At 54.0% G+C, this 23,671-nt stretch overlaps 9 protein-coding genes across 9 annotated transcripts; 3 read left to right on the plus strand and 6 right to left on the minus strand.

Moving 5' to 3' along the window:
- Positions 1–564: 564 nt before the first annotated feature.
- Positions 565–2,085, minus strand: BU25DRAFT_324447 (uncharacterized protein; the record flags this gene model as incomplete). The annotated part of the gene is made up of 1 exon (XM_033699475.1): positions 565–2,085. A coding segment is annotated over one exon (1,521 nt), but the record flags the coding sequence as incomplete, so codon positions are not given.
- Positions 2,086–4,369: 2,284 nt separating this feature from the next.
- On the plus strand, positions 4,370–5,441 carry BU25DRAFT_405423 (uncharacterized protein). Its single transcript, XM_033699780.1, has 3 exons — positions 4,370–4,526; positions 4,582–4,901; positions 4,953–5,441. The coding sequence occupies exons 1-3, from the start codon at positions 4,460–4,462 to the stop codon at positions 5,085–5,087; spliced, it is 522 nt and encodes a 173-aa protein (XP_033567742.1). The 5' UTR covers positions 4,370–4,459; the 3' UTR covers positions 5,088–5,441.
- A 361-nt stretch (positions 5,442–5,802) lies between these two features.
- Positions 5,803–9,295, minus strand: BU25DRAFT_327431 (calcium permease family membrane transporter-like protein; the record flags this gene model as incomplete). The annotated part of the gene is made up of 4 exons (XM_033699482.1): positions 5,803–6,083; positions 6,135–7,242; positions 7,290–9,076; positions 9,142–9,295. The coding sequence occupies 4 exons, from the start codon at positions 9,293–9,295 to the stop codon at positions 5,803–5,805; spliced, it is 3,330 nt and encodes a 1,109-aa protein (XP_033567743.1).
- A 625-nt stretch (positions 9,296–9,920) lies between these two features.
- BU25DRAFT_355998 (26S proteasome subunit P45) lies at positions 9,921–11,451 on the plus strand. Its single transcript, XM_033699593.1, has 2 exons — positions 9,921–10,331; positions 10,385–11,451. Exons 1-2 carry the CDS (start codon positions 10,097–10,099, stop codon positions 11,317–11,319), a joined length of 1,170 nt encoding a protein of 389 aa, XP_033567744.1. The 5' UTR covers positions 9,921–10,096; the 3' UTR covers positions 11,320–11,451.
- Positions 11,452–11,996: 545 nt separating this feature from the next.
- On the plus strand, positions 11,997–13,630 carry BU25DRAFT_453304 (transporter; the record flags this gene model as incomplete). The annotated part of the gene is made up of 2 exons (XM_033700082.1): positions 11,997–12,701; positions 12,755–13,630. 2 exons carry the CDS (start codon positions 11,997–11,999, stop codon positions 13,628–13,630), a joined length of 1,581 nt encoding a protein of 526 aa, XP_033567745.1.
- Positions 13,631–13,684: 54 nt separating this feature from the next.
- Positions 13,685–14,047, minus strand: BU25DRAFT_8554 (uncharacterized protein). The gene has a single exon (XM_033700233.1). It carries the CDS (start codon positions 13,925–13,927, stop codon positions 13,739–13,741), a length of 189 nt encoding a protein of 62 aa, XP_033567746.1. The 5' UTR covers positions 13,928–14,047; the 3' UTR covers positions 13,685–13,738.
- A 67-nt stretch (positions 14,048–14,114) lies between these two features.
- Positions 14,115–17,398, minus strand: BU25DRAFT_427059 (NCA2-domain-containing protein; the record flags this gene model as incomplete). Its single annotated transcript, XM_033699956.1, has 3 exons — positions 14,115–14,437; positions 14,517–14,722; positions 15,426–17,398. 3 exons carry the CDS (start codon positions 17,396–17,398, stop codon positions 14,115–14,117), a joined length of 2,502 nt encoding a protein of 833 aa, XP_033567747.1.
- A 238-nt stretch (positions 17,399–17,636) lies between these two features.
- BU25DRAFT_405427 (uncharacterized protein) lies at positions 17,637–20,276 on the minus strand. The gene has a single exon (XM_033699781.1). The coding sequence runs from the start codon at positions 19,829–19,831 to the stop codon at positions 17,705–17,707; it is 2,127 nt and encodes a 708-aa protein (XP_033567748.1). The 5' UTR covers positions 19,832–20,276; the 3' UTR covers positions 17,637–17,704.
- Positions 20,277–21,681: 1,405 nt separating this feature from the next.
- Positions 21,682–23,491, minus strand: BU25DRAFT_328523 (MFS general substrate transporter; the record flags this gene model as incomplete). The annotated part of the gene is made up of 5 exons (XM_033699527.1): positions 21,682–22,775; positions 22,827–22,931; positions 22,987–23,164; positions 23,217–23,353; positions 23,410–23,491. The coding sequence occupies 5 exons, from the start codon at positions 23,489–23,491 to the stop codon at positions 21,682–21,684; spliced, it is 1,596 nt and encodes a 531-aa protein (XP_033567749.1).
- Positions 23,492–23,671: the final 180 nt, after the last annotated feature.

The following is a 23,671-nucleotide window of genomic DNA, read 5'->3' on the forward strand; positions in this document are numbered from 1 at the left end:
TGTACTTCTTTTGTTTCCAGCATCTTTGCTCTGGGCCTGAGCCCTCACCATCCCTTGTACCTCCATTGACCTCACTCTCATGTAACCAAATCTTTGCATTACCAGAGGAGCTACTGCTCCTCTCATCTTCCATAGTCTTAGACTCAGATAGGACGTTAAACCAATCAATCAATCAGTCGTAGCTATGTCCCGTGGGTTGTGCAGCAAAATGATGTCATGTTCCAAGAACACCTTGCCGGCAGATGGTATGTAGTGAAACGTTATTTACATTCTGCAATAATACGAACAGTGTCGAGTCCGATCCGATAAAATACGTCAATGGGTTGTATCAGAACGATACTAAGACGCACCAAGCTCCCTTTGCAACACCCCAAAAAGCCTCGACGCCCGCACACCATACCCATCGACCTTTGAGATGGCACGCCGAAAGAAAATAGCACTCAAACCCTGTGCAGCCGAAGGAAACTACCTCTTATTGAGCCTTTCGCCAAAACACCATTAAAAACCATTCGTACATCGTGTCGATACATATTTCGTCAATTTGAACATTGTCTAAGCGGTGCTGCCACTGGCACCTCCTGGCTGCGAAGGGCTTGTACCTCTACGCGTCCGTCCACTGAAGACGTCGCTGAGCCTCGTGCTGAATCTTCTGCTTCGGCGATCTCCTCTTGTAACATCCTCGGCACTAGCGTTGGCAGTGCCCTCGGCGACATCCCCACTCTGGTTGCGTCGTTGCTCACGCAGGCGGCGTAGAGCACTTATGCGATCTTCAGCCGGTGCATCGGGATGCGAGCGGAAGAACAGTATGTCTCGGAGTCCTGTGCGGCGATGATGTGAAGCCTCGGCTTCCGGATTCAGAGGTGGAGCGAGTTCGTCGCCTTGCGAGCCGTTAGATTCATGGGTATTCGTTGGGCGCAAATCGACACGGCAGAGAGGACATGTGCCGGAGACGTTCAGCAGCCATGGGTCCACGCACTCAGGATGGAACTTGTGATCACATGGCAGCACTCGAATATCCTGGCCCTTCTCAAAGTCCTCTGTGCAGATGGTGCAGCCAAGAGTGTCCTCATGGGAGGCTTTGTTCGTGCTGGCGCCGGCCACTGCAGCGGGGGCAATGGCGGCGGCGATACCTTCAGGGTGCTCTATCATCGCGGGTGTATCCCGTGTTGTCTCAGCGGTGGCCGCCGAGGTATCATTCCTTGTTACTTCTGTTGCGGCCACTGTAGCGGTTGCAGGCGGTACAACCGCAGCTGCAGCAGTGCTGTTTGCTCCATCAACATCTCTGGCCTCACTTGTAGACCCCAGCTCCACGTCTATTGGCTTAGCCGGCTCCTTCTCGCCAAACTTGATGATAGGTATGGTGTCCAAGATGGCCCTTCCCAGACCCTTCGCCCTGCTCTGCCTTGGCCTTCCCAGCACGTTTCTGGGTCCGTAGCGCTCGGGATGACGGTGAGCGCGGATAGCACCGGTCAAGATGATTACCAAGAATAGCGCCGTGATGATACCGGTAATGCTGTAAAGGATAATCATGGCAACAGCTGTCGAGGGCGACGGACCCAGAGGATTCTGCTGCTGTATGCTGTTGGAGTTGCCATCATTGCCGCGGCCCTGTACCTGGACGAAGTATTTCATATGGACGGCGAGGTCGTCGATCTGGTCAAGGACGGCGGCCGAGTCGGTCTTGTTCGTCATGGACAGGATAGGGAAGCCGGACATGGACCCGTTGTCATCGTAGGCGCAGTAGTCGGTCACGGTGCTGTACAGGATGACGCCCGAGATGTTGGCATTCCCGTTGCCGTAAGCCTGGTCGAAGACTGCCTGAGCGTCCACGAATCCGGGGTAGTCGGTTGGGTTGCAGCTGATGTAGGCAATCTCACCGTCCGAGATGTTGGAGACGGTGGAACTATTTGTGCGGTAGAGATTGCCCTCGATGGACCGTTGTGCGCCCTCGCGCGTCAGCGGTATCAGCTCGGCAATCTGCTGTCCATTCCCCGGGCCTTGCAGCGGGAGCGTGCCCTGGAAGTAGCGCGAGTTGACGGTCGATGTGTTGGACGGTGTCAAGCTGGCGGACGCGACGGCAGCAATCAGAGCGAGGGCAAGGGCGCTGGGCAGGCTCTGCGGGCTCGGCAGGCGGGAGAGCAGCATCGCAGCGGCGCACGTCGAGTCGCGATGGGTGTGGCGGGCGCTTCCTTCTTATCGATTTCGACGCGGGGTGTGGCTTCGTTCAGCCACGTCCAGAGCAGCAGCGGGCAATGCAGATCAGGCAGGCGCAGGCGCAGGCGCGGTTATAATGGAGGGGAGGGCGTCTGGAGCACTGCGCATCATCTTTTCTGCTGCAGCAAACAGCGGAACGGCCGGTACATGAAGCATGACAGCTGTCGCGGCTGCTGAAGAACCCGGATGGCGCTGTCGTCTGCCGGCGATCCCACTCGCCAATGATCCGTGCAAGGTGCAAGGGTGCGCTAGACAACTTCACCTCTTCGAAGCGCCAAAGGCCACCTGAAACTCGGCGCGGGCAAACTGTCACTGCACTGCCCCAGATCTTACCTGCTTGACCTGATCACCTGCTGGTCATCTCGCATTGCCCACGCATTGGCCCCATCCGTTGCCCTCCGTGTGGTCGCTTATTCGCCTGCTTCTGGCTGCTGGAGTGCTGATGTCATGCTTCCAAGTTTGAGCTAACAAAAAGCACCGTCTTAGGCACACAAAGTCTGTCAAATCCACCTCTGCAGCTGTTTCCGGGCTACCTCCACATGCATTGCCTGTTTCGCATATGCGACGCCATACGCCGGATGCTCAAGCAACATGTTGGTATTTGACATTCATTGATATGTCGAAGCTTTGATCTGAAGTGGAGCGGCCGATTGATAGCGGAGAGACCCACGCGGACCACGCGTGCACACCGGAACGGCGAACTTCGAAACCACCTGAATGGAACCACATCTCGACGGTAACAGAATCGAACGAGGCCTTCCAGCTTGCCTTCGAAACCTGGAAGGAAAATCTGCCGTGGCCATCGGACTGCACTATAAGCACCCTATTGAAACATTGATGCTCGTGCTACAGGGTTTTAAGATTTGCACTCACTTGTAGGCTAAATGCTCGTCGTTCTCATTGCAGCCAGTGTGAGAGGTTACCATGTACCCACCCAGCAGCTCGTGGAATCTCGCCACTGCAAGGACATCTACGAACGAGGCAGAAGTGACCGCGATCGTGTCAGAGGTGCACACTATATCGCTGGGCAGGTGCTCCATTCGTTCGAGGACGTAGATCGGCTTTTCAGATGCAATTCGGACTGTAGCCCCGAAGATCCTCTGGCCAGCAGCACTGCTTCTTTTGTCCACTCAGTCATAGCCGTTCAACGGTTCTGATGTAAGACTTGCCGTCTATGTAGAGCGACTCAGCCTCGTTGCTCGGTTCGAAGGCTTGGCTCCTTGCTCTGAGAGCATCATCACGAGATGCGGCTGCCAATGTGCGCTCTGTCGAACTTCTCGAGGCAAAGGTTGCCCAAACAATCAACAAGATCAGAGAAATGGAACGCGTGTCCAGACAGGTGAGGTAAGTCGATCTAGGGAGTAGAGTAAATAGTGGCTCGAGGTTACGGCACCTGTACACGACTTGGGGTCGTGTCAGTGTTCCGACTCGCAAAGTGTTTGGTATCGAACTTACTACTGAGATAGATGTCGATGACATGAGGAGATAGACATGTTGTGCGCTTTTTGCTATGCTGGCCAGGCCGTCGAGAATGCCACAACAACAGTGGCGCAGATGCACCACAAACTCTCGGCGAAGATCATCCCTTGTACTCTCAGTGAACCCAGCCTCTTGTAACTAAATCTTCGCATTACTAGAGGAGCTACTGCTCCTCTCGTCTTCCATAGTCTTAGACTCAGATAGGACGTTAAACCAATCAACCAATCAATCAATCTCGGCGAAGATCAATGCTCGTTTGTTATCGTGGTCGACGCCTCAAACAGGGGGATCATTCATCCTGCTCCTCAGTCTTGGGCTTCGACTGGATGTTTGAGGCTAGTGCCGCGCTGCACACTTCAACTCGGTTGCACTCTTTAAACATTCAACCCCAAAGATCTTCGTCTAGGATCCAATGGGGGAAATGTGATCTTTGTGCGAGGTGCAGTTTGGCCTCATTCGAGACAACAAGGTGGCTGTCTCAACGCTTGGTGAGCTGATCTAAGGTTTGCGCTAGGGCTCAGCCGGTCATACACCTTCACTGCATGTAACACGATCGATCTTGAGGCTTGCATTTGGAGGACTTCAGGGCGTTTGTAGTCTCTGGTGGCGTAAGTCTCGAAGGACTTGGATGGTTGTGGTACCAAGGGTGTTTGAGTTACACCAACACCCTTGCATATGACGAGACTGCGCGACGTACCTTGTTTATTGTGCCTCTGCAACTCCGTACTTGAGCCTTGACCCCGCTCCGACTTCAAACAACCACAACATGGCTTTGATACCAAGCTTCCTATACAATATCCAGAACCATGGATGGGACTACCATCTGGCCACCAGTGAGTATCTCCAGTCAGTGCAGCAGCCAGCAGGAAGATGCTCACGTGTAAAAAGGTGGCGACAGCCTCTTAGCCAGCTCATCACCGAATTATTTGTGGCAAGCTACCACCTGTGGATCAGGTAGTGTGGGCTATGTTGTCGACACGTTTGCACAGAAATGTTTGTGGGCAAGTGGAAGCTCGGTCGGAGTGCATACCTGTACCAGCAGCGACCAATTTTGGAGTATACGCCAAGTTGACGGCAGCCCTAACACGCACATCATCCAAAACGTCAACGAGAGCAGCGATGGCTTCCTATCTCTAGATAATAAGTCGTTCAGTCTTTCGACGTACGCACCGGGCAGCACACAGGCCAATTCTGAGTGGTCATTCCAAGTAAGCATGTTTTATGCAGCTGACGATGGGGCAAATGTTCACCTTTTATAGTATCAGAATCCTCCTGAGAGCGTGACTTGGGACGTTTGTGGCCATGTTGCCGCCCTCACAACCTCCTCATCCAACACAAGTACTGTGCGGTCGACACTATCGTCAAGCTCATCGATCACCACAACTAGCACTTAAACATCAGCACGTACTTCGCAACGACTGTTGACAACTCAAGTACCAAACCAGAAACATCGACGTCGGGTTGAAGATCGATCCACAGCTGAGGTGACTGTAGCCGCTACCGCCGAAAGCTTCGATGACCTGCTGGCGCAGCTCAGCACCACGACCGTGCCGTCAGCTAGGATCCAGACGCCGATTGGAGTAAACACTTGATCGAGTTCTGATTCGAGGAGATTCGATATGGTCTGGTGCATCTTGTTGATAAAGCTGATGGTCACTGTTGTTGCAAGTCTGTAGTAAATAGGTGCAGGAAGGCGCTCGTGGATTTGGTGGCGTGTCAACGAGAAGTATGAGAGAAATAAGGCGCCGCAACTGAAACGGAGGCTTAAGCACGGGCTGTTCGCTGTTTTCTTGCAGGTGCGAGTGGTGTTGCTATTACTCAATTCGTGTGAGGCTCCTTCCCCGACGCTTTCATAATACAATCTCCTTTCGTCGCAAACTTTACAGGATGAGGGTGATGTTGTTAGGCTTGCCACCTTTTCATTGTTAATTTGTAATTCAACCTACAGTCAGGATATCTACTTTGATCGAAAGCACCTCAAACACCGAAAGCTCCCGCGCTATGCGTTTCAATCAGATACCCCTTGACTCTCCATGCTTTATTACAGTCCCCGAAACATCTGCACATACTACCATGGTCTTTTTTCAACAACGGATTATCCTCCAACGCTTAGTAGGCAATTCCAGTCTTGCTCCTGCCCATAGTTTTGAAGGTCATCGACTGGACCTCTTGCTTGACCAGCCCACCAAGAGCCAGACGATCATCAGGATCAATGCCCATCCTGTCAAGGTCGGTAAAGCCAGCAAAGTAGAAGCCGACAACGACGACGAAGTATGACAGGATTAAAATGGAGCCCTTGAAGTAGTTGCTCTTACCTTCACCGTACATGTACGAGAGAAGGAAGACGCAAAGAATGACCGTTACCATGTCCCACTGCGGGAAAATGAGTGCTAGAGTACGTCAGCGCCAGCTTCGGTGTGATGAGAGTGGGAAAGGCTTACTGAAAGTCTGCTTAGCAATCTCGCCAGCAGGAATGTTCGTAGCGTGTACGGCGCTATAGAAAACGAGTGCAGGGATTTGTAGCAGACACACCTGCAGAGCATAGGCCGAACCAATCTCCATAGATAACGCAATATTGCCGTTCATAGCAAAGGATATGGCGTTGAGGAACTCGGTCGTGTTAGGAACAAGAGCGAAGAGCGTGATACCCAGAAACTTTTCGTCAATGTCCGAGCCCTCCAACACCGAGTCGACTGTGTCGACAAGGATTTCAGCGATGATGGCATATGCGACCGTGGCAGTAAGCAGAATCGCCGCACTCTTCTGTCGACTCCAGTTGGGTGCATCGTGTCCACCTGCGGCGTGACCGGCGTCTTGCTCCTCTGGTGCACCTTCGGTCGCGGCAGTCACAGTACGGTGATGATGCGGTCGGTCCTTGCTTGGTGTACTGGCCATCCTTGCAGCTTTGTGGGGCGCCCTGGTAACATCACGCGTAGCAAGGGCGGTGGTGGTGGCTGCGATTTCAGTGATGTGTCGTACGAGTGCGTCGCTTGCTTCGTCCGTGAGACCTTCGACGTGAAAATGTTCGTGCTCGTTGCTGTCCTTGGGTGGAACCAAGTGTGGAGTGTTGCCATCCACTTTGCTGTTTGGTGGGCTGCCAGCCATGGGCTGACCTTCCGGCCCAAGGCCGAATTCGTGTTGCGTTTGACCAACAATGCGCTTATACAACTGGGTCTCGCGAATGTGAGCACGAGATACGGACTGTCCAGTCGCTGTTCGTGACATGGTAGAGTGGGGGAAGTCCAGGTGTCCGCTGTTGCTGAGACTGTTTGCAACTGTGTCGAAAGGCTTCTTCTCTTTTTCGTCAGGCTCGTTACTCCAGATGGTTGCTGCATGTGTTCGCAGGGTGAAGAGTAGGCCAACAACGTATGACAGAAACAACAGCGCTGCTGAGAACCACGTGTATGGCTTGACTGCTTCATTGTAGAAGCGGTCGTGCAAAGCGGGCGTCTGGGAGTAGTAGCACCTTCGACAGTCGCGTTCAGAGCTCGTTTCGATGTGACCCATGTGAGATTGACCATGGGTGCATTGGCGACAGTTGAGTTCGTGCTGTAGGTAGTCAGTGTGAGAACAGCTAGGATTTGGGCAAGACTTACGCTGCCATAGATCTGGTAGAACAATGTAGGACCGAACGCGCCGATGACTGCAAAGAGCAGCATGGTGGATGTGACACCTGCTGACTGTACGTTGAAGCGTTGTGTCTTTCGCTTAAGAGCACCAAAGCACATGGACAAGCCGGGCAAGAACAGGATACCGGCAAAGATGCTGCCGATGATACTTCCTTCCACAAGCTGCGCCTTGCCTTGCTTGAGAGCCACACAGTATAGGAAAACCTCCACAACGGTAGAGAAAAAAGCATTGATGGTCGCGCCAACACCCATTGACGACTGAGCAGAGATGGAAGCGACAGCTTGACCGATGAAGTACGCCAAAGGGATGATCGACAGCAGTGCAAGCGTGAAGACCAGCAGGGTATCCGTGATCCAGATCCTGTAACCCAGCATGTCGAACAAGACGAAGTAGTCGAAGATCGTGAAGGCTACCAGTCCGAGTAAATTGATCAGGAAGATGTTTGTTCCGTCAATGGTGTACTTCCAGTACTTGATACCAACGGCCCGATAGGTGCACAAGAGAATAGATGACGACTCGCCAGGGCGACGGACATTGCCGCTGTCAGAATGGAAAGACAGAGCCAGCGGGTGGCGACGCAGATGGTCGAACAGAAGTAGCATGACTTTGCCCATTGGGATGGAGAAGACCAGGAACCAACAGACACCAGAGACCAGGAAGAAGGCTGGAGTGATGATACCATAGAAGTAGACGTAGAAGACAACACGGCCAAGATTCCACTTTCCACGCCCAAAGAAGCGGTTTTTCGTCCTTGCAGTGTCCGAATGCACCATGTTGGCCCGACCTTCGCGACCAAGCAGGCTTGTCGTCTCACCGCCAGTCGAGTCGATGCTGTTGCGTCGACGGCCTACAAGAGAGGAAAGGCCAGCGGTAGGACCGAAAAAGAGCCGCCCTTCCTCAATGTCGCCGCTCTGCCATTGCTCGTACTCGCTGATGCTGCGGCCCTCGCCCTCGTCCTCTTCGGCGTATTGATCGTCCTGGAGAAGCTTGACATATCGTCCAAATGGGTAGAAGACGTATACCGCAAGATGGAAGAGCAGCCGCGAGTACTCTTTGCAGCTTTCATCAAAAGCGAGGATGGCACAGAGCAGGGCGCCAGCAGCTGCCATGAGTGACAGCCACCAACCAAACACGAGCGTCCAAGCAATGTTGAAGAGCAGTAACCACTTGCTGACGAACAGACCAGGGTTTGAGTGAATGTCTGCTTCAGCATTTCGCTGGACTGAACGCCCCTTTTTGTACAAGGCGGGCTTCCAGATCCTGATACCGAAGGGATGCGTGACGTTGATGGCATCCTGACGGTCCTTGAGGGTGAAGCTTTCGGCGTCGCTCAAGTCGCCGTCATCATCCTCGTTGTCGCCTGTGCCGCTGTCGTCCTCATCAGCGCGTATTGTCTCTTCTTCCGAGCTTCCGGGCTGTCCTTCTGGGTCCGTTGGTGCCCTGGCGTTCTGTTCTTCAACCGCGTCGTCCTCTGTGGACTCAATGGTCGTGAGAGTCGGACCTCGCGCTGCACCAGTTGGCCGACGGACGTTGGAGGGCTTGCGGCGCAACGTCTGGCCTTGGCGCTTCTGCTGCTGCTCCGTCTCGGCCTGCACCTCGTCTGCGTCGTCGTCGACACTGAACTCCTGGCCTTTGTGCGGGAACTTGGACGATGTCGCACGGCGGCTCATTGGGGGCTTCTTGGGCTTTGAGCTGGGCTCAGACGGCGTCATGCTCTGTAGGCGCCGGTCGATCGAGGACGTGATGGAGCCTGCTGGCTTGTTAGTTTTGCTGTAGCATGCGCCGGGAGGATGCGCAGAGGCTCTGGAGTGAGTGTACCATAGCTTGTTGTTGGCGCTGCGCCGGGGATCCGCCTGCGCGCAGACTCGGCACCTGTTGTAGGCGTGTCGCCGCCATAAGAGCTGCCTTGTCGCGAGCCCGGAGGCTGCTGGCTGCCTTTTCCGCCTGTGGGTGTCCGGTCGCCGTCCGCCATGGTTGTGGTCGCAGGACGGAGTGGTGCAGAGAAAGATGGTAGCTCTGGAGCAGGTGAGCTAACAGACCGCTTGATGCTGATGCGGCGACGCCCTTGTCAGGATCTTTGTTTATTCGACCGGACTGGTTTCAGCCGCAGGGCATTTGCATGGAAAAGAGGACAGAAGCAGACATGAGGAAAGCAAGCAGACAAAGTCGTGCCCCTCGATGAGTGCGTGCAAGCAGCAATGCAGATGACCAGCCAGGACGCCGATCAGCCATTCACCGTCCAGTGCAGCTGCAGCCCGCAAGTTCCGCGCGACCCTGTCTCACATGCGATAAGACTTGGACAACAACAAACCCCCCCCCCCCTACCACCCCCCCAACACTTTCTGTATCGTAGACTACCGAATTCATGTTGATACGCAGCACACGTGCACTCTCTCCGCATTCTACAACATGTGGATCGCCGCGTGCCATGGCATCACTGAGGATGCAGTGTACCACGACCATGGCCGACCGGCGGAGATGACGAGGAGGGCAGGGACGCCTCACCCGGTCTGCGCTAGCCCCTTGTAGATAGCGTGCTTTCGGCGAAACGTATCGCGGGTGCCGCGCTGCGTCGCTGGAGAGCTTGAGATCATCGCCATCACCAAGCAACGGTAAACACTTTCACAGCCCCTTGCCGCCATCGACACCTCCTCCGGAGCCCACCGACAGCCACGGCCGCCGCACCTCTAGCTTCGCCCTGCCCATCTATCCCAGCAGCCTTCCGTCTCTGCACCTTCGCCCGCAAACACCGCCGCCGGCGCCCGCCACCACCATGGCGCTCGATACCTTCTTCCACAACAAGATCGAGGCGATGAAGCTGGAGATCATCCAGGGACAGGCCAAGCTGCGTCGCCTGGAAGCTCAGCGAAACGACTACAACTCAAGAGTGCGGTTACTGCGAGAAGAGCTTGGGCTGCTCCAGCAGCCTGGGTCCTATGTTGGTGAGGTCGTCAAGGTCATGGGCACAAAGAAGGTGCTCGTCAAGGTACATCCTGAAGGCAAATACGGTATGTGGTGCAAACAAAGTTGGTGGAGGACATGGCTGACTTCCCGCTCATAGTCGTCGACATCGCCGACAACGTAGATATCAGCAAACTCACAGCCGGCAAGCGCGTCACCCTCCTCAGCGACTCGTACAAGCTCGAGAAGCTCCTGCCGTCTTCGGTCGACCCGCTTGTCTCGCTCATGATGGTCGAGAAGGTGCCAGACAGCACTTACGACATGATCGGTGGTCTGGACCAGCAGATCAAGGAGATCAAGGAGGTCATCGAATTGGGCCTGCAACATCCTGAGCTATTCGAGTCGCTCGGTATCGCGCAACCAAAGGGTGTCCTGTTGTACGGCCCACCAGGAACCGGAAAGACGCTGCTTGCGCGTGCGGTAGCGCACCACGCCGACTGCAAGTTCATCCGAGTGTCAGGAAGCGAGTTGGTGCAGAAGTACATTGGTGAGGGTAGTCGAATGGTTCGAGAACTCTTCGTCATGGCCCGCGAGCACGCGCCGAGTATCATCTTCATGGATGAGATCGACAGCATCGGTTCAAGTCGTGTGGAAGGAAGCTCAGGCGGTGACTCCGAGGTGCAGCGTACCATGTTGGAGCTGCTCAACCAGTTGGACGGTTTCGAGCCGACAAAGAACATCAAGATCATCATGGCGACCAACCGTCTCGATATTCTGGATCCTGCCCTGCTGCGACCCGGACGTATCGACCGCAAGATCGAGTTCCCACCGCCAACGGTCGAGGCGCGTGCTGACATTCTGCGCATTCACTCCAGGAGCATGAACTTGACCCGTGGCATCAACCTTACCAAGATCGCGGAGAAGATGAATGGATGCTCAGGTGCCGAGCTGAAGGGTGTTTGCACCGAGGCTGGTATGTACGCGCTCAGGGAGAGGAGAGTACACGTCACGCAGGAGGACTTTGATCTGGCGACAGCCAAGGTGCTCAACAAGCACGACGACAAGGCCGTCAGCTTGGGCAAGTTGTGGAAGTAGGTTCAGCAGCGGGGGAGAGAATACGAAGCTGTCTTTGCTTGCTTTCTCAAGGTGTTCTTACACCAGAGTTTTGTACTATAAGCATAGCATGATGAGTACTCTTGAAATGAACGAAACGATAATGCACTCCACAAAGACATGTCCCTATTTCTGATGATCTACACTTCACGTGGTATCGCGTCATTACTAGCGTAACGAATCTCGACAAACTCACCAACCCCGTGCATTCCCACACACCACACTCCCAGACATCTTGCACGCTAGAAGCGGCGATTCGACGCTGTCTTGCCCTACTTGCTTATCTGCAGGTAGATCAAGCCGTTCCAACCTTCAAAGAAGTCACACCAAAGACGCCGTGCCGTGAGGTTACACCTGCAAGTAGCACGTCATGTCGTCCTCGTTTAATCCTGTAGTACCAGTCTTCTGCGTCCGCTGCCACCTTTTTATGTAAACGTGTCTGGGCTCGAACACACTGTCATGATACCACTGACCATCTTGCAACGACAGTGATTTCAGAAAGATCCGAAGTTTTCTCAGTCGATAGAGCACAAGGCAGCTTTGCACGGCCCATCGCAACACTCGTCTCCTACCCTGGCACTGCGACCCTTCTTCAACCACATTGCCTCGTATCCATCAAACCCCATTGCCATTATCACCCCAAACACAGGATCCTCATCATGGCCGATTCATCGACCGACAAGAACAGTGAGCAGCATTCGAAGCACGCTACGCAAGAAGTACCTTCACCGGAATATGCTCCTGAAGGCGTCCTCGAAGATGGATCGCTAGATCCAGTCTACGCAGCCAAAGCTCGTGTCCTCAACAAAGCCATTCAAGATATTGGTATGGGGCTGTACCAGTGGAAGCTCTTCGTTGTCATTGGGTTCGGATGGGCAATGGACAACCTGTGGCCCATCGTCACATCTCTCATCTTCACGCCTGTTAGGAACGAGTTTAATCCCGATCGGCCGCCGTTCCTCACCTTGTCGCAGAACATCGGACTCCTCTTCGGTGCAGTCTTTTGGGGATTCGGTTGCGACATTTTCGGACGCCGTTGGGCTTTCAATCTCACGATAGGCATCACAGCGGTTTTTGGTATGATCGCAGCAGGAAGTCCAAATTTTGCCGCCATCGGAACCTTTGCCGCTCTGTGGAGTGTTGGAGTGGGAGGCAACCTGCCAGTGGACAGTGCAATTTTCCTCGAATTCTTGCCTGGTAGCCATCAGTATCTGCTCACCATCCTATCGATCGATTGGGCGCTCGCGCAGGTGTTCGCAACGCTTGTAGCATGGCCATTGCTGGGAAACTTGACTTGTCAGGAGACGGACGAGAACTGTACAAAAGGCAAAAATATGGGTTGGAGGTACTTTCTCATCGTCATGGTGCGCATTCCTAGCCAGACACATGTCGGATCTTTTTTCTGACCTTCACACAGGGTGGCACGGCACTGATCATGTTCTTCCTACGCTTCGTATGCTTCACCATCTACGAATCCCCCAAATTTCTCATGGGCAAAGGCGATGACGCCGGCGCCGTAACCATTGTCCACGAAGTCGCCCGCCGCAACGGCAAAACCTCCTCCCTAACCCTCGAAGATCTGCAAGCCTGCAACGTCCTCACTTCCCCCACCTCTCCACCAGCAGTCCAGCGCACCACAGCATCTGCAGCCGTCAAACGCAACCTACAGAAACTCGATGCCTCGCACGTCAAAGCGCTCTTCGCAACGAAGAAACTAGCCTACTCAACCTCCCTCATCACTTTAATATGGGCATTCATCGGCCTAGGTTTCCCGCTCTACAACGCCTTCCTCCCCTTCATCCAAGCAACCCGCGGCGTCGACTTTGGCGACGGGAGCACCTATATCACCTACCGCAACAGTCTCATCATCGCCGTGCTAGGCGTACCCGGCTGTCTCCTCGGCGGCCTACTCGTCGAAACGCCCCGCATTGGGCGCAAAGGCACACTCGCTGCATCCACAGTCCTAACCGGCGTATTTCTCTTCTGCTCCACAACAGCCTTGGATTCCAATGCACTGCTGGGCTGGAACTGTGCATACAATTTCATGAGCAATATCATGTATGCGGTTCTGTATGCGTATACGCCTGAGATCTTTGCGACCAAGGATCGAGGGACGGGGAATGCGATCACAGCGAGTGCGAATAGGGTGTTTGGTATTATGGCGCCGATTGTGGCCATGTTTGCGAATCTGGAGACGAGTGCGCCGGTTTATGTTTCTGGGGCGCTGTTTATTGCTGCCGGTGTGCTGGTGTTGCTTTTGCCCTTTGAGAGTCGTGGAAAGGCTAGCATGTGATGCGGTAATCCCGCCGGAGATTGTGTGGTGATGGAGGTCTTCGCTTTTTCTCTATAGGATCGGATGCCATTAAGGCTATTGATTGTTGAGAGGTGTCGTTCAAGATACTCACCATGAATGTGCTTCAAACGAGATCCTTGTTCCAGTGTGCGTAAGTGAAGCGCTGTAGGTGCCGCTCGATCCCTGCAGAAGATCAGACAGAGTGGCGTATGATGCGTAAACAGTGCATGTACAAAATAGCATTACAAGATGTAATGTAAAAGACCCTGTGCTCGCAGAACGCCCAATAAACACCATCAAATAGAAGACCTGACACGCCGAGCCACACGTGAAGCGTCCAAGAGACTTTGAACATTCCGTAGCATGACTGCAGTATCCACCTCTTGAACAGCTTTGCCAAGCTCAGCAATGGGTGCCTGAACCAATGCACGTAGCGAACGCCCTTGTCAACCCACAATCCTCTTCTTTCGTCTGCTCCCGTCTCTTAACAGCACTTTCCGCCCATACCAGCATTAGCAGCCCCTGCATCGCCAACGTTCACCGATGGGCCTGCCGCCTGGTCTGATCGTGCGCTGTCGATAAGCCTCTTCTTGATATCGGAAGCAAGCGAGTAGAATGCCTGGTCGACATTGATGTTGCTCTTTGCCGAGACCTCGAGGAAGGGAATGCCGAGTTCGTCCGCGAGGGCCTGGCCACGCTCTGTGCTGACGGCGCGCTTCTCTTCCCAATCGCACTTGTTGCCAATGAGGATCTTGTTGACGCCTTCGGTCGCGTGCTGCTCGACGTTGGAGAACCAGGTGCGGATGTCTGTCATGCGTATTAGTCGCCGTTCTATGCTTGTTCCTATGCGTTCTGCAGCCGACGGCACATTGTTTGGGTGACGTACTGTTGAAACTCCTCTCATCCGTAACGTCGTAGACCAGCAGAATGCCCATGGCACCGCGGTAGTATGCGGTAGTGATAGTCCTGAAGCGCTCCTGGCCGGCTGTATCCCAGATCTGCAGCTTGACGCGCTTGCCGTCGAGCTCGATGGTCCTTATCTTGAAGTCGATGCCGATGGTGGTGATGAAAGAGGGAGTGAAGGAGTCTTCACTGAAGCGCAACAGGCAGCATGACTTTCCTACTCCGGAGTCGCCAATAAGCAGAAGCTTGATCTATTGGAGCCCTGTTAGCATCTTGTCTTGAGATCGGCTCCAACTGCGGGACAGTGTATGGAGCAGCAGGAACACGGCCGGTGCAGGCGCCAAGTAGAGACTCACAAGGAAGTCGTAGTTTCTTGTCCCAGCCATGGTCGCGGTATCGTGTGCGGGGTTGTGTATGTGCGTATGTGTTCGCTATCGAGGGAGAGTGGGCTGCGGCGGTGCACCCGCTGGCGAGCGAAAGTGTCCTGTATTGGTGGCGCTGTGGAGAGTGCGCAAGCGACGGTGGTTCGATCAAGCAGGGTATCGGTGGCGGTGAGTCTAGCGGGCGAGGTACAGTGTTAGGCGGTGGGTGTTGTTGCGCAGTAACGGTGTTGCAGGTGTGCAGGCAACTGACGTTGAAGCACAAGTGGAGCGGCGGACCGCGGTTTCCCCTTGGCGCGGCGCTGAAGTCGTCACCGCAGCCTGTCATCTGTGTCTGGCATGCCCCAGGCCTGACTCGCGTACACATCGTGCATCATTTGTGCTAGAACAGAATACGTGAACCATGGGCCGGTAGGTGATTACTGAGGCTGTATACAGTATTGTGTACATACACGCCTACTGATGACATTGGTTCTCTACTTGAGATGGCCTATGTGAACCACTTGGAATACGCCCAGCGTATTCTCTCTACTACCTTTTGCTGCTTCTCCAGCCCACTTCGCACATCCACCAGCTCGTCGATCTCCACCAAGAACTCGTGGAAAATACGCCTAGGCAGGACCCCACTCGCAGCCTGTCGCAGAAGGTGCACCTCGCAGAGCAACAGGCCGTGGTCTTGGTATGACATCTCTCCAAACTCAGTTGGCCTAGCGGCAGTCAGGATGCGATCGATGTTCCTGAGAATGAGCAGCAGCTGGCCCTGCTTCGCCCATTGCTGTACACCCTTGCGACTGCTGAAGGCGCCCTTCAGCCAGCGGTATACGCCAATAGAGACAAGCACACCAGGTGTCAGACCGATGAAGCCAAAGAGAAGCTCCTGGCTCTTGAGAATGCTGTCGATGCCACTCATGGCAAGCTCAACATCGACCTTGGTCTTCTGAACCTGGATCAGCAGCGCGCTTGCAAGATTACCAACAATGGCCCCCTTGACTGGGCTCTGAATGTCCTTCTCATACGACTTGAGCACGGTGGTGAGATCGCCCTCTCTGACCTTAGCCCTGATGTCCGCAATCTGCGACTCGTTCAGAGCTGGGCCGTCAGGGTTCTTGACAGCAAAGTCAACCACCATACGCTCCAGGCTTGCACGGTCAGATTCGAGGCTGCGCTTGCTCATAATAGAGACCTCGCTGTCTTCGTCGTGGCGGATGGTGCCGATGACCTTCTTGGTAGGTTCGACCACCCAGTTGGTCCAGAAGTCAATGACAGTCTGCCCGAATTCACGGATCCAAGTTTTGATCTCTTCTTGACGATTCACAGCGATGCGCAGAATGGTCGTACCAGAAAGAAGGAAGATGGTAGCGGGGAGCCAATACCGGACGAGAGGAGATGGTCGGCCATTGTCCTTAACGACAGCATTGAAGCTTGATTTGTAGGTGGGCAGGGCGTGTCGCAGAAGATAGTGCAGACGATCTGCGACGTCTGCTGGCTTCAGTGCTGTTGCAGCTTGGTTGGCCGAGGCTTCGTGAAGTTCGTAGTACTGGTCGTCCTGAGTGATCCCAGCAACAGACTCGTCGAACTTATCGACAGAAAGTTCAGCCATATTGACCGTCTGGATAACGGCGTCCATCAGTGCGATACTCTTGGTGACCACGGCCTTCCATTTGTGCTTGTTGTCGTGTGTGCCAAAGGGGTGCGGCGACTGCAAGCCTTCATCGTGGATGTTCTCGTTGCTCAGACCCTCGCCCAGTAGTACACCGAGCGCGTTCGCGTTGACCAGTCGTATCTTCTTGAGAGCCGCGCGCTTTCTCCTGCCCTCGTTCCTCACTAGTGCCAGTGGGCTGATCACACGCCGTTGTATGTTGGCGACACTGCGCTCTTGCACAGACTGCTTGACCAGCCCGTAGAACTGCCTCCACCCATCAGCCATCTCTCCACCCTTCGACCTCACATCATGGTAGATCTCCTTAGACCAATTCCATACCCTGAGCGGGGACGTCTGTATCGAGTAAAGGCCGGCAAAGCGGTACGTCGAGAGGACATCGTCCCAGTACCAGATGTCGTCTTCGAGGGGAATTGTTTGTTCGAGAATTGTGTTGAGGACCTGGCCGTACGCTTGAGTTGTGGCCTTGCTGAGCAGCAGCCACTCGAGTTCGTGTTCGTAGCTGGCATCGTTCCCTGAGGGATCGTTGCTGCTGCTGTCGTCCTGTGCGAACCACTGAGCGCACGTTGTGCAGCTACTGGAAAAGTCTGCGCGATTAAGCGTCTCCAGAATCCTGTCGCCAGGTACAAGCGACGATTTGGAGCTTGCCGTGGTCGACAGGCTCTTGATGAGGTTCTGCAGGTGCGCGATGCGTGCTGTCTTCTCAGGGTCGTGGGCCTCTGCGGCACTCAGGGTCGAGAAGCTCTCGCCGGCACGTGTGGACGAGAGCTGCAGCCGATCAAGGGCACCGTCGATACGCCGAATCTGGTCGACCACGAAAGACATGGTGGCGCCGTGTTGACGCTGCAGTCCAGGCGAGCAGCGGAGTTATTTGGTCCGGATGCTGCACGACGAGTGATCTGAGCAAGGATAACGCGCGCCTATCCGCACCACGAAACTGGGAAGGAATGACGTAAATCGGAGCTCGCGCCAATCACATGCAGCGATCTCATTCATCACCAACACCAAGTTCACAAGCAGAGCAACATGTTATGCGAGTGATTCTTGTGAATTACAATCGACCTAGTTCTTACTCTATATATCTAGCTATGTACAAATCTGCTCACACGAAGCGCTAGAGGACAAATGAGATTACAAAGCAAAGAAGGCCAGCATGGCACCGAGAATGGCGTGCTGAGCTTCCAGCTTGAAGGGTGCTGCCGCACCAGTGAATTCGGCTGGCGATGTTGGGCTGTAAGCGCCAGTACCAGTGGGCTTGAAGGTGGCCAAAGTAGTGCCAGAGATGGGGTAAGGAGCAGCAGTCGTGCTTGCAGGAGTCTGGGCGGGCGCCGTGCCGGGAACAAGGCCGACAGGCTCAGTTGGAGTAGCGCCTGCCTCGTTTGTCTGGGTTGTGAAGTGAACTTGCGGGATCGTGAGGGTAGTTGTTCCGTATATAATCGTTGTGCAAGGTGTTGACGCGGCAGGAGTTTCCGCGGGAACGTTGCTGGCGACACCGCCAGATGGAACCTGAGGAGCAGGCGTCGTTCCAGGAACCGTAACAGTGGTGCTCACGCCGCCAGATGGGACCTCAGGGGCAGGTGTTGTGCCAACCTCACCCGCAGGGGTGCTGACGCCGCCGGCGGGAGCAGTGGGCGAAGCAGGCGTGGGGTTCAGAGGGATGTACGAGGGGCAGTCAGTGACAAGACCAGGGTTCTCAGGGACGTGCTCAGCGCAGATACCGATGAGGTACTGAAGAGCCTCACGGGTCTCGTCGTCGGTGCCGCACCAAGCCGAAACGCAGTCGATGACCTGCTTAGTGAAGTCCTTATTCTTGCAGTAGCAGGAAGCGTCTGCGTTGTTCTTGCAGTCACCGGAGATCTCGAGCCAGGTGTTCATGCACTTGGGCAGAACATCAGGGGGGCTGACAGGTGGGTAGCTGGGGCTGGAAGGCTGAGGAACACCAGTGCTCAGAATAACGGTGCTGGAAGCAAGGGGAGTGGAGACTGCAATGGTGCCTTCGCACGACTCTCCGTAGCTTCCGTCGCACGCAGGGACACTGGCGCTCTCAGAAACCGGAGGTTGCGAGGCCGGAGGCGGGGGAACAGGGCTGGTCTCGTATGTGGGAGGAGCGGTGGTCGCAGGAGCAGAGCTGTTGGTGAAAGGAGCAGCAGAAGACAATGTAACTGGAATGTCCGAAGAAGGCGTCTCGATAGGAGCCGAAGAGACAGCGGTGGTGTCCTCGCAAGAATCCTGTCCGTAGCCACCGCAAGGAACTGTGGGAGTCTCGGTAGCAGGAGGGCTCGAAACTTCGGGAGTCGAAGTAGAAGGAACGTCAGGCACAGATGTAGCGGGAGTTTCGGTAGTAGGAAGAGTAGGGACAGAGGCTTCGGGAGTCGAAGACGTGGGCACATCGTAGCCGGACGAGACAGTGACCTCGGTCGCAGGGGCACTGGACGACGCAGGAGCAGAGGAAGTAGAAGCGGAAGAAGCTGGTGGCTGGGATGCGCAGTATTCACCATCGCAAGCAGGAGCGCCACTGGACGTGGCCGGAGGCTGCGAGTTGCACTCATCGCCGTTGCAAGACGGTGTAGTAGTGCTGGGTGGTGCGGAGGAGGCAGGCTGAGAAACGACCGGGGTGGAGGCAGGCTGGGATACGACTGGTGCTGAAGACGAAGGAACCTCGGGAGGCGATGGGGGATTATAGCCCTTGCCGGGGTTGCAATCGAAACCAATGTTGTGGAAACCGATTTCGCATTCCTTATCAGACTTGTCGTGCTTAGGTAGATAGACATCGACCGACTTCGCGCCACCACACTGAGTGTTCTGGATAGTGGATCCGGAGGCGCTGCAAGGAGCGACCTGCTTACACTTTGATCCATCCTCCATGTGGTAGTGAAGTTCAAGGTCTACATCGTACTCAACGGACACATCGATGTGCGTGATGGAGAAGCCAGACTTTCGCTTGTCACAGCCGAAAGAAGCCGGCTTCTCCTTGCTAATCTTGTTCTTGATACACTTGGATCCGAAAGTACGCTTGCTAAGTGCATCACGCTTGCCGAAGGAGTTCGAGCACTTCCAGCCACCGGTGAAGTCGAAGTCACCATAGCTGAAGTTGGAGTCGCCGTCCTTGAGATCCGACCAGTCAAATCCGCTCTTCTGCTTATCGCTACACTCGTTGTTGTTGTAGTTGGGAGAGTTGAATGGGTTGCCGAACATGTCCCATGTCGCAGCAGCGTGGCCAATGAGGCCAGTGGCAAGGACAGCCAGAGTGACCTTCATGGTGATGGAAATGCGAAGATATAAATGAATACAATGATAAATTCAGAGCTCAAATGAGAGTGAATGTCCCGTTTGGAGAATACAGAATCGTAGAATGTAGTAAGAATCGAACAAAAGATGATCCTGTACTAATAAGGGGACAAAGATAACGAATGACTTTGCCCGCCCGGGTTCGGTGAAAGAAAAAAGAATGGAGAGTTTGGAAGAATGGAACTTGAGGATATGTACATCGGGCATAGAAAGGGAAGATATACTTTCATCCTCAGCACTAGAGTGAAACATCTGGTCGAAACATTTGCGCAGGATTGGTCAATACTTGGGAAGGAGTCAGGTACACAGCCACGGGGGTCGACAGGGCGACCATGTTGCTTGTCGCGCGCTCTGCAGGCCCATAGACCGTACAGCCGTCGCCTGGCCTGCAGAGCGGTCTGGTGTGAGGTCGAACGGGTGTCGGGCGGTACGAATAAGCGAGGGCGCGTGAAACGCACTAGATGATATGCTTAAGTAAACCTTCATGCAGGCAACAAGCCAATGGGGTCGCAATAGGAGGGTTCACTGAGCAGGCAGGCGTCAAATAGATTGCCCAATACAAGGTCAATTGGTTCAGTTGTTTTGCAATGCTGTGCTAACTTTGGTACTCAGGTATTGTTGTCTGCAGTGGAATAGCGGGCGGTTCTCACGGTGCCCGAGTACGACGTTGAAAGAGGCAACATGATGTCCCGACGCCCCGAGGGTCTCGCTCGCAGGCATGTCGACCTCCTGCATCCTTCCGCGCCACGTACCCCATCAGGTAATCCCGCGGTGTATACAATTGCCTGTTGTGGTCATCGCCGTTGGCTTTGTCGTTGCGCTAGCCGTAGATGTCACGCTGTCTTTCCTGAAGTGCCTACACGAGCCCCCTGTTTCACGTCGACTCTGAGTGTCACACCAGCAAAGCCTATAAGCGAACAACAAGCCGCGGACGACATCAGTCGCGGTCTCATGTTCCCGTATGTAATATGCGATGGATCGCTACGATGGGTTGCATGCAATGCAAGTGTTGCTTTTCTATGAGAAATGGTCGAGTTAGAGGCCGGGAAGTCTCTTGAGTTGTACACATGGGCAAACAGATAATTCCTTCACATAATTATCTTTCTTGCCAGGTACCGTTATTTTATCCACACCATAAGAGTCGTGCCATCGTGGATACAAGTGCTCTTGATGGATACAATGTGCCGTGGCTTCATGTGTGATGATGGATGGTGTGAGACTACCGACTCAGAGAGAATGCGGAACGCACGTTCCGGATTTAGGATGGGACTTCAACATGGAGCAACTGACACCGCCACCTCCGTGCGTGCCGTGAATCGATTCTGTGTTTTGCCTAGCTTGTAGTTATCATCGCGGTACTTGCATTGGTTGAGTACCCAGAAGGTCACTGCTTGAAGCTTCTCAGGAGACGGAAGCACTGACATCGTTATGTTTCTATATTCGGATTCGAGGAGTGCCCTGTTCCATCGTGCGCAGAGAATATTGGACCCAGTTGTTGTGCACGGGATCAATGGCACGGAGATGACAAACGTCTTGAGGCTTGGATGTTCGGTTCGGCTACGTATGGATGCTCGATTTACAAATTCTATGTGTATGGCAAGAGTTTTCTAATCTTTGCAGCCTAGCTTGTTGGTACGGACTGTACAAAAGATAACGCCTGTTAAGAAATTTGCCGGCTTCGAAGAACGCCAGAACGCCAAAATTGCTCAACCTATGACTGCGTGAACTGTCGAAAATATGCAATCAGATTCGAGGTGTCTTGTGTGTACCACATCTTCTCTCCTACTGAGTAAGTGCGATGGACCAAAACGTTTTGCAAATCAATCTTCCACTGTGATATGAACAGTTTCGTCCCGTGACTGTTCTTTGAAAGCCATGCGAACACGAGCGTGGCAGTTGTTGGCTGCGCGATTCATGAATGGCACCTGCAATGCGCCAACCAAAGCAACCAAAGCTGATGCCCACCAGGCCAGTGGTGTGAATCGAACCTCGATGGACAGGCCATATAGCAACCCGGCGATAGGGCTTGCAACACTTCGACAGGCAGCTCCGGTAGAAGCAGCAAGGCCATTGATCTTACCGAGGTGCGACTTGTCGGGTGCCGACTCTTTTATCATGATGAGTAGCAGAGGGAAGGCCAGAATGGAAGTGAGATTTCGTACGCTCAACGCAGCGAAAAGCCCAGGATAAACAAGATTCGGAGGTAAGAGCTGAAGGAATGGTACGATGATGTAGGCGATCGGGTGCGCAAGAGTGACCATAAGCAGAAGCCGCCAAACTCCAAAGCGGTCCGCAAGCATCGGAAAAACAACGGCCTGAATCGCAAGTTGTATGACTCCGTTGATTGAAAGAATCAGATCAACTTGCTGCGTCGAGAGCCCAAGACCACCGCCCAAGGCTGTATATGATAGCTCTTGGGCGTGAACATCGTCGGCCCGCTTGTCCTGGAGGAAGATAGGTATAAGGTGATCGTAGGTCATGCTGTGGTACGTGAATATCGATAATGCGACGACAAACGTAACGACGGTCTTGGTCAACACTTTCTCACTTGCTGGCTGTTCGACCCAATCGCCATTAGATCGAACCCGCCACATCTCGTCGTGCTGCACCTCAACAGCATTGAATGTGCCATACGACTCAGATGTCAGGTCCGCGGGGGCATCGGCGGTAGCTCCTTGAGCTGGAAGTAATGGTGTATTCGCGGTAGCAGTATCGTCGCCTTCCTTGTGGTGCCCTGGTCGCTTGTCGGGATGTGTCTCCTCCAGCAAGAAGTACGCCATGACCATGGAGAGAATCAGCAAGGAAGAGCACATGAGGTTGGGCAGGAGATATGGGAACATCGCGAATAGACCTGTCGAGCTGAACATAGATGGAAAGTTCTCAGCAGGTTGCGAGAATATGCCGCCAATGGAAGCTGCACTGTCAGTACGAGAGGTCGAAGGACTTGAAGGAAGGGTATTCTTACGACCGATGATAGTTCCAATGCTCCAAACAAACGGCATAACTGCATATGCCCTTGGTTCATGCTCTGGGTTCCTTACCAGCTCGCCGACCATCGTCTGGATAACGCCTGAACTTGTCAGCAATGGTATTCAAGCATTTTTGTGACACCTTTGCAGCCATACCTATGTTACCGTTGAGTGCACCGCCAACGATCCTCCCCGCTAGGGCGACCCAGAAGTTGGGCGCGAAACCGACGAGCAGCAAAGAGGTGATGGTACCTGCGCATCCTATGAAGACGACAGGCTTGCGACCTGTCCTGTCGGATAAGGCACCCCATGCCATTCCACTACATGCTTCGGCCTACACCATATGTGAGAGAAAGCAACAGTACCAAAGCAGGATAAAATCTTACCAGCGAAAAGGCAGAGATGAGCAGGCCCGCAAAAAATGGCGCATTAGATTCCGAGGAGACTTCGAAACTCAAGACAAGTTTCCACGCATAGGGCAGTATGCTTGTCAGGGCAATTGGCTCTGCGACTCGCACAAGTGCTGCCGTGTACAGTAAGTGTTTGCGGTCGCGTTGATATGACGTAGGTCATTCTTACCGAGCAGGAAGAGCTGGGCTGCGGGAAAGGCATTGTCATCGCGGTTTCGAGTGCTGTTTCTTCGTTTGGTGAGAAAAGACATATCCTTCAACCTGAATTGGATCTTACGGCTTCGCCACCACGCAGCGTCCACAAGCTCAGAGAAGGCAACCTGTGTCAGTAGAGCTTTCTTCTGCGTATGGCCTTAGACCCAGATCAGACACAAAGAAATGATGAATGTAGAAGGAGTGTTAGTAAGGAAGTGGAACAAGGTGATGCTGAG

The sequence above is a fragment of the Macroventuria anomochaeta genome, assembly GCF_010093625.1.
Source record: "Macroventuria anomochaeta strain CBS 525.71 unplaced genomic scaffold BU25scaffold_1, whole genome shotgun sequence".
In the NCBI taxonomy this organism is placed as follows: Eukaryota; Fungi; Ascomycota; class Dothideomycetes; order Pleosporales; family Didymellaceae; genus Macroventuria; species Macroventuria anomochaeta.

What these genes read in the sequence shown, in the direction of transcription:
- BU25DRAFT_405423 (XM_033699780.1), top strand. Translation starts at nt 4,460, where the DNA reads ATGGCTTTGATACCAAGCTTCCTATACAATATCCAGAACCATGGATGG. An exon ending in GGACTACCATCTGGCCACCA is followed by an intron (nt 4,527 to 4,581) that starts GTGAGTATCTCC and finishes ACGTGTAAAAAG; the next exon opens with GTGGCGACAGCCTCTTAGCC. An exon ending in ATTCTGAGTGGTCATTCCAA is followed by an intron (nt 4,902 to 4,952) that starts GTAAGCATGTTT and finishes CACCTTTTATAG; the next exon opens with TATCAGAATCCTCCTGAGAG.
- BU25DRAFT_355998 (XM_033699593.1), top strand. Translation starts at nt 10,097, where the DNA reads ATGGCGCTCGATACCTTCTTCCACAACAAGATCGAGGCGATGAAGCTG. An exon ending in ACATCCTGAAGGCAAATACG is followed by an intron (nt 10,332 to 10,384) that starts GTATGTGGTGCA and finishes TCCCGCTCATAG; the next exon opens with TCGTCGACATCGCCGACAAC.
- BU25DRAFT_8554 (XM_033700233.1), bottom strand. Translation starts at nt 13,927, where the DNA reads ATGGTGTTTATTGGGCGTTCTGCGAGCACAGGGTCTTTTACATTACAT.
- BU25DRAFT_405427 (XM_033699781.1), bottom strand. Translation starts at nt 19,831, where the DNA reads ATGAAGGTCACTCTGGCTGTCCTTGCCACTGGCCTCATTGGCCACGCT.